The sequence below is a fragment of the Diaphorina citri genome, unplaced genomic scaffold, assembly GCF_000475195.1.
Source record: "Diaphorina citri unplaced genomic scaffold, Diaci psyllid genome assembly version 1.1 scaffold2427, whole genome shotgun sequence".
NCBI classification, from domain to species: domain Eukaryota; kingdom Metazoa; phylum Arthropoda; class Insecta; order Hemiptera; family Psyllidae; genus Diaphorina; species Diaphorina citri.
Genome location: NW_007379850.1, coordinates 3,640 through 15,675, shown reverse-complemented (window position 1 = coordinate 15,675; position 12,036 = coordinate 3,640). Strand labels below are relative to the sequence as shown.

At 36.5% G+C, this 12,036-nt stretch overlaps 1 protein-coding gene across 1 annotated transcript; it reads left to right on the top strand.

Moving 5' to 3' along the window:
- Positions 1-4,282: 4,282 nt before the first annotated feature.
- Positions 4,283-5,624, top strand: LOC108253641 (the record flags this gene model as incomplete). The annotated part of the gene is made up of 2 exons (XM_017447981.2): positions 4,283-4,635; positions 5,131-5,624. Coding segments are annotated over exons 1-2 (627 nt in total), but the record flags the coding sequence as incomplete, so codon positions are not given.
- Between the last annotated feature and the right edge of the window lie 6,412 nt (positions 5,625-12,036).

Sequence of the window (12,036 nt, the reverse complement as noted above, 5' to 3'; positions counted from 1 at the left end):
ATCTAAAAACTAAAAATAATAAAAAAAAATTAATTGAAATTTGTTTGACTAAAAAAAGTATAATCTAAAAACTAAAAATACTAAAAAAAATTTAATTGAAATTTGGTTCACTTCACTCTGCTACTTCTGTTCTGGTTGAACACTCGGTAGGATAGACACTGATAACTTTTACTTTCTGGAATGGGGTATATAAACGACTTGAAGTTCTATACGGTCAGGAGGGAGGCTGGGGACCCCCACCCCAGGATTTCTGGCCGAAGACGCGTGCCTTGCACACTCCCAGTGACCTCGTCCCTTAACCGACTGTCAAGGCCGGGAACGGTGTACTTGATTGTGGTACGAGGCGGTAATTCTGTGCTGACGAACACACGAGCATTGGGTGCTTGAGTTGAACCTATAGTACTTCTTTGGAGATCGGTCTGGTTTCTTGACTGATTCTTAAATTCCTGATCTATTCTCTGTAACAATATTGTCTGTGATGCTGTATCGTTTTGGCAACCCAAACTTTGGGCAGTTTGTCAATGAATTTTATTGATTGTTTCTCTCTCTGATAGTTTCTTGACGAAAAGTTTACTGGCTGCTTTCTTGACTGGTTCTTAAAGTCCTGACTGATTCTTTACAATTATTTCTTGTCTGATGGTTTCACAGAATTTCAATTACTTTTTTTTTTGACAGAGGGAACTGTAAAAGTTTCTTTTGTTCTCAAGAAGGTCGTCGATGATTGTTCTTCTGAAATCTTCTGTGAGATCAGGAGATTCAGTAGTCGAATGGCCTTTTACTGATCAAGGACAAGTTTAGAGGATCAGAGATAATTATCAGGATAGTCACGTGGTTCAATCCAGCCCAAGAGGTTTGGATAGGGGGGAACTGTAACCTGCTGAGGTCTTATCGTCCAGAAATCGAAGAGAGAAGGAAGACATGATAGGATAAAGCCAGCCGTTCCGAGAACGAACATGACCCGTTCAGGGTAAATTTCACCTCGGGCGGGAATCGAACCGGCCGCCTAGCGCTTACAAGGTAGACGCGCTACCAACCAAGCTAAATAGGCTGGCCTAAGAGGTTTTGATAGGGGGTTTAATGTCACTCTATAATTACCAAGGTCTTGGGCGGAGGTTTTACTCCCCATTCGGTGACAAGCTACCCGCCGCCTCAGATCAACTTCACCCAGCCTGAGTTTGACCGAGAAAACGCAAGCACACGATTGTCCAGATAGTCACCCATCCAGATAAAAATCACGCGCAACGTTGTTTAAACTCAGTGATCCATTGGAAACTGATGCATTCAACGTTTTTTCGCTGTTGGCTGCATTACCTTTAGATGGGTCAAAAACGGGCGCCAGAGGTTGTATTTCTTTACCACCTAAGGTGTAGGTACGAGTATTTTAATTTTGGGAAACTTTCGGAAACGGAACTGATGGCGTTCCATCTTGTATTTCTTATGGTTTAGGATCAAGTTCCAGATCGGAATTCCACGGTCTTAACCACTATACTAAGATTATACTTGATCTGACATTGCTTGATAGCTTGACAGTGTAGGCCTTGCACACTCCCAACGACCTCGTCCCTTAACCGACTGTCAAGGCCGGGAACGGTGTACTTGATTGTGGTACGAGGCGGTAATTCTTGACGAACACACGAGCATTGGGTGCTCGAGTTGAACCTATAGTACTTCTTTCTTTAGAGATGGTTTCTTCATGTATTCTTTTCGAGGCCTATACGTGATAGGTAGGTAGTTTTTTGACCAAATTTTTTCTTGTCTGACTGCTTTTTTCACTTATTCTTAATGTCCTGATTGATTCTTTACAATTTCTTCATTGGTTCCTAATTCCTGGCTGATTCTTTACAATTTCTCAACTGGTTCTTAAATTCTTGGCTGATTCTTGAATTCCCGGCTAATTCTTTCGTTAGAATTTCTCAACTGATTCTTAAATTCCTGGCTGATTCTTTACAATTTCTTAATTCGTTCCAAAGGCATTAGACAATACAGAGAAGACCAAAGGCTGAAATATTTTGATCCGTAAAACAACTTGCTCTTCTAAGCTAACTGTTCATACAGAGATCAACACCATATCACAAGTCCGACCTGGTAAAGCATAACGAGATTTAGAACGGTTTAGATTGACAGCATTGTCAGTTGTTAACTGATGGACATTGGACATTGAGGGGATGATACGCACTGCTTGTTCCTTCTTAGCCCATTGTCTACCAGGGTAGCCTCAGATCTAGTCCAACGAGCACCTCTTGTTTAGTGATTCCCTGAAATTCTTTAGTATTTAAGGAGTTTGCTTTAAGATTTTCCATATTCCATCTTATTCCATGCTTTAAGATTTTCCATATTCCATCCATATTCCACTCATACTACATAGATTAGCCACATAAGTCTGAACTGGACGAACTTTTTCAAGATCCAATTTCATCAAAAGAAAAGGCTTAAAGACTGCTATCGAACGGCGAGCGCCTTGCCCACTACACCACCGAGGCAAGATGTCCTCGTATGGGTGAACTGTAGACCTCCCTCAGTCAGGCTTACGAGTATCTCTTGGCCACCCTAGTTAGCTTGGTTGGTAGCGTGTCTGCCTTGTAGGCGCTAGGTCACGGGTTCAATTCCTATCTGGGACGGACTTTATTCTAAACAGATAAGGTTCGTTCTCGGAACAAAAATTAGAAAAATATATGTGGGCAGGTGGGCCAATAAATGGTACGTTTTTTAAGTGGGCGAATAAATGGTACACTTACCCTAGCTTGGTTGGTAGCGTGTCTGCCTTGTAAGCGCTAGGTCACGGGTTCAATTCCTATCTGGGGCGGGCTTTATTCTAAACAGATAAGGTTCGTTTTCGGAGCGGCTGATTTTCTCTTATCCTGCCCTTCTTCGCTCTTCGATTTCGGGACGCTAAGACCTCAGCAGTTGCAGTTCCCCCGAGGCAAGATGTCCTCGTATGGGTGAACTGTAGACCTCCCTCAGTCAGGCTTACGAGTATAGTTTGGTCAGCCTAGATAGCTTGGTTGGTAGCGTGTCTGCTTTGTAAGCGCTAGGTCACGGGTTCAATTCCTATCTGGGGTGGACTTTATTCTAAACAGATAAGGTTCGTTCTCAGAACGGCTGATTTTCTCTTATCCTGTCCTTCTTCTCTCTTCGATTTCGGGACGATAAGACCTAAGTAGTTGTAGTTCCCAGTATCAAACCTCTTAAAAAGTATAATAATTATGAAATTTAGTGCTTCCACCCTGTAAATTCGGTACCTGTTCATTTGAGCAAGTGTTTATTGAATAGAATTTACACTCATTACAATTAAATTTGTTTGGTACCACTCTCAAAAAAAGTATGATTAAATTTAATAACTCTGAATTCTCATATGATTTTGTATGCACTCAACAATTTGTAGAACAGTTTAGCGTTCTCAGGTATCAAGGCGGTAGGGAGTTGCAACAGAGTCCGAAAAATGATTACCTATAGGTACTCATTGTTCATAATTTTGGTTTATTGGTTTACTTTATTACGAATATGTAATTTTTTTAGGGTCGTTGACCGTTCAATTACTATAAATAGCATTGATAACATAATGAAAAATAAAAATCTCATGTTGGAGGAAATCAAAAGTTTGAAACGTGGAAAGAAATAGGTAATAAATGTTCCAACTGAAATTCCATCCATTCATAAAATCCATCAATTCGTAGGTATTTTTGTGAGTGTAGGTTGTACATTTAAGCAATAGAGTAGGTATCTACATAGGTAGGCTTGCCAAATATCCAAAATGTCGATTCGGGACGCGAATCCGCGAACATAATTGCAACCCTTAGAGCTAGGCTTGCCAAATATCCAAAATGTCGATTCGGGACGCGAATCCGCGAACATAATTGGTCTTCAGTTTTAAAATAAGGGGGTACCTACACCAGGCAAAACTGCCCACAAAATAGGAACACAGAGAAGAAGACAAGAAGAACGAAAGAAAAAGAATGCAGGCTCATTTGGTGACTTTTGCACATCCACTAATGTATATTATTAAAATTGTTAACTCTAATGATACAGTGTTTACAAAGTTCCAGAACGGCTGAATATCTTTTGAACGGCTTAAAATATAGTTGAGGTTGTGTTCTTTAAAATATCCATTTATTTTCTTGGAGAAGTTTAAATTTGGGCCAACCCTCCTATCAGACCTTGTAGGTCTTTCATGTCTATTAATTGATGAATTAAAGGGAATTTTTTCGGTCTTTTTCAAAGAGATCTTCTGATCCTATTTTGTTGTCTATCTTATTCTATTCTACCCATCTTGAAAACTTCAGAATGAAAACATTTTTGGAATTTTGAGAGAACAAGAAAAAAGGAATCTAGCTCAAGAATCTCAGAAAGTACACACGAATGATATTGAAGAAGACAAAATTAATTACTGTTCTGACAGTCCCTCACAAGATTCTGCCATCAAACATGAAAAACGTCACGAAGAGAAAGTAATACTGAAACTAAATGGTATTGTACTAGATGTCGATGAACAAATAGAAAAAAATATGGAAAAATACAACCAAAATATTGAAAGGAATGAAAATAAAGCATATAACAAAATAAAAGCACAAAACATCAAGAGACGACAAGAGGAATTAGAGAAAGATTACATTATGACTAGACTTGAGTTAGCATTAAATACAGAAAAATTAATGACTGTTCTGACAGTCCCTCACAAGATTCTGCCATCAAACATGAAAAACGTCACGAAGAGAAAGTAATACTGAAACTGAATGGTATTGTACTAGATGTCGATGAACAAATAGAAAAAAATATGGAAAAATGCAACCAAAATATTGAAAGGAATGAAAATAAAGCATATAACAAAATAAAAGCACAAAACTTCAAGAGACGCATACCTCGGCTGGGATTGAACCCACGCCCTCCTGTTTACCAGGCGAGCGCCTTGCCCACTACACCACCGAGGCAAGATGTCCTCGTATGGGTGAACTGTAGACCTCCCTCAGTCAGGCTTACGAGTATCGTTTGGTCAGCATGGCGAAGTACATATTAGAAAAGAGTCAAGAAGTTATAAAAGACGTTGTGGAAAAAACAAATGAAAATATTACGAAAAAATTGATGGCACAGAGTAACACAGAGGTAATAAAATGTGGAGACGAATCTCTTATCTAAATACAGATGTTATACAAAAACCGGAAATGGCGAAGTACATATTAGAAAAGAGTCAAGAAGTTATAAAAGACGTTGTGGAAAAAACGAATGAAAATATTACGAAAAAATTGATGGCACAAAGTAACACAGAGCTAATAAAATGTAGAGACGAATCTCCTATTGGGAACAGTATCAATTCATCAAGATCACATGAAAAAGGCAATGATTTCATAAAAGAAAAAATTGAAACAAAAAGAAACATGGAGATAGGAATTGGAATGATTGACAAAAATGCCAATATCAATGAGGAAACAGTGAAACATGTGGACAATCAGAAGATGATTGATCTATTAGTAAAAGAACGAAAAGATAACACTAATGTGATTAAAAAGGATTTGAATAACATAAGCAAGATAGAAAATGTGAAAATTTATAGGAAAGACAAAGATAATAAAACGTCTGACAGTCCCTCACAAGATTCTGCCATCAAACATGAAAAACGTCACGAAGAGAAAGTAATACTGAAACTGAATGGTATTGTACTAGATGTCGATGAACAAATAGAAAAAAATATGGAAAAATACAACCAAAATATTGAAAGGAATGAAAATAAAGCATATAACAAAATAAAAGCACAAAACATCAAGAGACGACAAGAGGAATTAGAGAAAGATTACATTATGACTAGACTTGAGTTAGCATTAAATACAGATGTTATACAAAAACCGGAAATGGCGAAGTACATATTAGAAAAGAGTCAAGAAGTTATAAAAGACGTTGTGGAAAAAACAAATGAAAATATTACGAAAAAATTGATGGTACAGAGTAACACAGAGGTAATAAAATGTAGAGACGAATCTCTTATTGATAGTATCAATTCATCAAGATCACATGAAAAAGGCAATGATTTCATAAAAGAAAAAATTGAAACAAAAAGAAACATGGAGATTGGAACTGGAATGATTGACAAAAATGCCAATATCAATGAGGAAACAGTGAAACATGTGGACAATCAGAAGATGATTGATTTATTAGTAAAAGAACGAAAAGATAACACTAATGTGATTAAAAAAGATTTGAATAACATAAGCAAGATAGAAAATGTGAAAATTTATAGGAAAGACAAAGATAATAAAACTATGAATGTTGGGGCAAAAAATCCATCTCCAATTACTATAAATAGCATTGATAACATAATGAAAAATAAAAATCTCATGTTGGAGGAAATCAAAAGTTTGAAACGTGGAAAGAAATAATGTTTGAACTGAAATTCCATCCATTGATAAAATCCATCAATTCAAGTAGGTATTTTCGCGAGTGTAGGTATACATTTAAGCAATGTCTAGGTACATGAAAAACTGAACGGGACGCCGGGACACCCCCTGAAATTCGGGACTGTCCCGGCCAATTCGGGACGTTTGGCAAGCCTATACATAGGTAATGTACACAGGAGAAAAATAATTACTGCAGGTACCTAGCGGGGTAGTAAAAAATCACATTAATCATTTTGAAAAGGGGTGATTCGATGTACACAGGAGAAAAATAATTACTGCAGGTACCTAGCGGGGTAGTAAAAAATCACATTAATCATTTTGAAAAGGGGTGATTCGAAAAAATACCTATCAGCAAGATCATAAAATCGACCAAGTCTATCTTTTTCCCTATCTTTGAAGGTCTAGATCTAGATTACAAAAAGTATGTACGTACATCTATCAGCAAGATCATAAAATCGACCAAGTCTATCTTTTTCCCTATCTTTGAAGGTCTAGATCTAGATTACAAAAAGTATGTACGTACCTACATCATACTTTTATCAATATCTATATTTATATCTATACTACTATACTATAGGTACCTACATAACTTTTTTCAACTGAGTTCAAATTGCAATTAAAGTTCTATTCCAATATATTCAATGCTCCTTTTCCTTTTGTAAATTAAAGGTAAATCTCGTAAGCAAACAGAACAACACGTACGTACATCATACTTTTATCTATATCTATACTATAGGTACCTACATAACTTTTTTCAACTGAGTTCAAATTGCAATTAAAGTTCTACTCCAATATTATATTCAATGCTCCTTTTCCTTTTGTACATTAAAGGTAAATCTCGTAAGCAAACAGAACAACACCCTAACCCTTAGCGCTTTAATTCGTCGTAAACAACAATTCTAATTTATAGCGACTGACTTTGTGTAATTATGCTTTAACAGTTTAACAAGATATCTACCTTTATGTTCGGTACTCAGATATCCAAAGAGAACAACACCCTAACCTTAGCGCTTTAATTCGTCGTAAACAACAATTCTAATTTATAGCGACTGACTTTGTGTAATTATGCTTTAACAAGATACCTTTATGTTCGGTACTCAGATATCCAAATAGTAACTTTAGTAATATGTTATTTACACATTTAATGATTTTTCATTTCTACAATGATTCTTTACTGTTATCTGTTCTACAATAAAATCTGTGCCTAGCTTTTACACCAAACTTCATTTTGTACAATGAAAATGTCCATGTCTTTATTTATGTTCTTTACTGTTTAAGATTTCCTTTTTACTTTCAGTTTTGCAAAAGTCAAGGTCTTGGGAAAACTGTTCCCTCTTAATTAAAAAAAAAAAATAATAATAATAATAATAGAAATCACTACTGGAATAGGTACAAATGTTCACACAATACCTAACCAGAGTTTTGGGATTTTTAAGGACCTTATAAGAGGCATTTAGGGCGTCTTCGAGTAAGATAATCATTTACTCCAAATATTTCAAATACCTACACAATATACTCAATAATTTAATCTTTTTAAATATTGTTGTTAGCAAAACGCAACTACCCGTACCCCCAATCGATTGTAGCACTTGTTGAATTTCAAATAATATTAGACAAGACTTCTGACAAGCTGACAAGACAAGTCGTCACATACATATTATTCGGTATCCTCAAACCTACTTGTACATGTCCAAGTAGCTTGCTATTTTGTGATTTTTAAGGACCTTATAAGAGGCATTTAGGGCGTCTTCGAGTAAGATAATCATTTGCTCCAAATATTTCAAATACCTAATATCCTCAATAATCTTTTTAAATATTGTTGTTAGCAAAACGCAACTACCCGCACCCCCAATCGATTTTGTAGCACTTGTTGAATTTCAAATAATATTAGACAAGACTTCTGACAAGACAAGTCGTCACATACATACATATTATTCAGTATCCTCAAAGCTTCTAACACCAACAAGCTACCTACTTACGTATGTACTTGTACATGTCCAAGTAGCTTGCTATCTATGTACCTAATTATCATCATTCTATTCAAATAATTTACATTAAACATATGTACAGCTATTATAATTTACATTAAAACATGTAGCGATTATTTCACACAACACCTAACCAGAGTCTGACGAAATCCAACGGTTTTAACAATTCACAGCTCAAAACTAGATATTGTAGTTCTAGGATCTACAGAAATTTAAACATAATAAAACATTGAAACCATGAATAATAAAAACATTAAAGCTATTAACTAGACACTAAAAGTTATCTAAGTACCAAAATTCAAATCATGTTTCATAGAATTCATAGGTATAGGTACCTATCTAAACTTACCCACTTAATTAAAATAAAAAGAGACTCTGAACTATATATTATAGTTTTAACAATTCACAGCTCAAAACTAGATATTGTAGTTCTAGGATCTACAGAAATTTAAACATAATAAAACATTGAAACCATGAATACCTAATAAAGACATTAAAGCAATTATTTAGACACTAAAAGTTATCTAAGTACCAAAATTCAAATCATGTTTCATAGAATTCATAGGTATAGGTGTACCTATCTAAACTTACCCACTTAATTAAAATAAAAAGAGACTATGAACTATAATATTATGATAAAAATAATACATAATTACTAAAGTACGTATTAATATTAGTCATGATTCAAATTTTAAACCAGATAGTATTCAAATAGGCCTAATGAACTAATGAGCTTAGGCCCGCTCTACTAATTGTTATCATTTCGAAATCAAAATGAAGCAATCCGTGAGATTATCCTGAAATTAAGGACGGGCCAGGTTGAATGTAGGATGTTATGTGATGTCTAACGTATGTATTATTTGACAATCTGATTTTGTAGTCTGATATTTCTGTTATCATTTCGAAATCAAAATGAAGCAATCCGTGAGATTATCCTGAAATTAAGGACGGGCCAGGTTGAATGTAGGATGTTATGTGACGTCTAACGTATGTATTAGCATAAAAAAGACCCCGCCAAGTCGTTCCTCCCAAAATAAATCAAGTTCAACAAAAAATAAACAAAACTCCATCCCACCCCAAAAAAGATTAGAAATCAATTTTGTACCCCGCCTTTTATTCACTTAATAATTTGTGTCCTCCTACTTCACATAGTACCTACCTTTCTTTCCCCTCATTGCACTGCTTTCTCTAATATTACTTCTGCTTCACTGCATTGGCGGCGTGCCATCGATTTCATTTTAAAGCATTGCACGCCGCCAATGCAGTGAAGCAGAAGTGAGATTAGAGGAAAGAGGAGTGCAATGAGGGTAAAGAAAGGTAGGTGGCACGCCGCCAATGCAGTGAAGCAAAAGTAATATTAGAGAAAGAGGAGTGCAATGAGGGGAAAGAAAGGTAGGTACTACGTGAAGGAGGAGCACACAAATTATGAAGTGAATAAAAGGCGGGGTACAAAATTGATCTCTAATCTTTTTTGGGGTGGGCGACTCGACTGTTACCCCGATTTTACCGACAAACTTCAAAACCACCAAATTGTTTGCCAGTTTGGCAACCAACGTGTTGCGGTTACCCAGACCTCATGTGTGTGGCGTACCTTCATCCTTCAACAATAACCATAACATACTCATTATCACAGTCTACGAATAGACAAGCTACAGGGTGTTCACCAACTGTAGACCTCTCTCAGACACACGGTAATAATAATACTAGCGCTTATTTATACTGCTCGCATATTAGGACTGAAAAGTCCCTTTACTCCAGCAGTAGGCTACTACTATTATTCTGGTCAAATTCTCAAATTATATTGAGGATAAAATTTCATACCTCGGCTGGGATTGAACCCACGCCCTCCTGTTTACCAGGCGAGCGCCTTGCCCACTACACCACCGAGGCAAGATGTCCTCGTATGGGTGAACTGTAGACCTCCCTCAGTCAGGCTTACGAGTATAGTTTGGTCAGCCTAGATAGCTTGGTTGGTAGCGTGTCTGCTTTGTAAGCGCTAGGTCACGGGTTCAATTCCTATCTGGGGTGGACTTTATTCTAAACAGATAAGGTTCGTTCTCAGAACGGCTGATTTTCTCTTATCCTGTCCTTCTTCTCTCTTCGATTTCGGGACGATAAGACCTAAGTAGTTGTAGTTCCCAGTATCAAACCTCTTAAAAAGTATAATAATTATGAAATTTAGTGCTTCCACCCTGTAAATTCGGTACCTGTTCATTTGAGCAAGTGTTTATTGAATAGAATTTACACTCATTACAATTAAATTTCTTTGGTACCACTCTCAAAAAAAAGTATGATTAAATTTAATAACTCTGAATTCTCATATGATTTTGTATGCACTCAACAATTTGTAGAACAGTTTAGCGTTCTCAGGTATCAAGGCGGTAGGGAGTTGCAACAGAGTCCGAAAAATGATTACACCTACTCATTGTTCATAATTTTGGTTTATTATTGGTTTTCTTCATTACGAATATGTAATTTCTTTGGGGGTCGTTGACCGTTGCTTATTACGGTCTTCAGTTTTAAAATAAGGGGGTACCTACACCAGACAAAGCTGCCCACAAAATAGGAACACAGAGAAGAAGACAAGAAGAACGAAAAAAAAAAGAAAAAGAATGCAGGCTCATTTGGTGACTTTTGCACATCCACTAATGTATATTATTAAAATTGTTAACCCTAATGATACAGTGTTTACAAAGTTCCAGAACGGCTGAATATCTCTTGAACGGCTTAAAATATAGTTGAGGTTGTGTTCTTTAAAAAATCCATTTATTTTCTTGGAGAAGTCATCAAATTTGGGCCAACCCTACCACTGGACCTTGTACCTAGGCAGTTTATGTCTATTTGATGAATTAAAGGCAATTTTTTCGGTCTTTTTCTAAGAGATCTTATCTCATTTTCTATTTCCCTATCCTATCTCATTTTCTATTTTGTTCTTATACCTATTCTATTCTACCTACCTATCTTGTTCTATTCTATTCTAATTCTATTTCTATTCTAATTCTATTTCTATTCTACTCTACCGTTCTATCCCACGCCTCTACTCGATTCTCTTTCGGTTCTCACAAGAACGTTATCAGCAAGAAACGAAATTAATAAAAATAATGGCAATCATTCCGACCAGATCAAGTTTCATGTGATACACGTCCTTCAGGTGAAACAGCACTTGCCCTGTTGTATCCTCTGGTGTCCGGTTGTCACAGGTGTAGGAGGGTTCGAGTCAAGTCAAGTCAAGTGAAATTAAGGGTAGAGCGTCAGGAATTAACGTTAAGATTTGAGGGGTAAGTATCTAGTAGGTAGGTACTTACTAAGGCCAGCCACACACTATCAGGTCCACCTGATATATAGTGTGCTCATCAGGTATTAGGTAAACCTGACAGACGGACGTTTTCAGCCGTACCTGTCAGGTATACCTGTGATAGTGAGTGGCTGGTCACACAAAACGGTTAAAGTGTTAAGATCGAGTAAAGTAATGCTTATTGGCCCACCGACAACATAATGATAGCCAGGTGAGGGAGTATAATGGAGTCACAAATATTGTGCTGGAACTCCGAAGAGGTTTGGAAAAGAAACAAAGATAATGAAACAATCAAGCGGTACAATTTCATGATCAATATTGAAACTTGGTAAGTACCGAACCCCGAAGAGGTTTGGAAAAGAAACAAAGA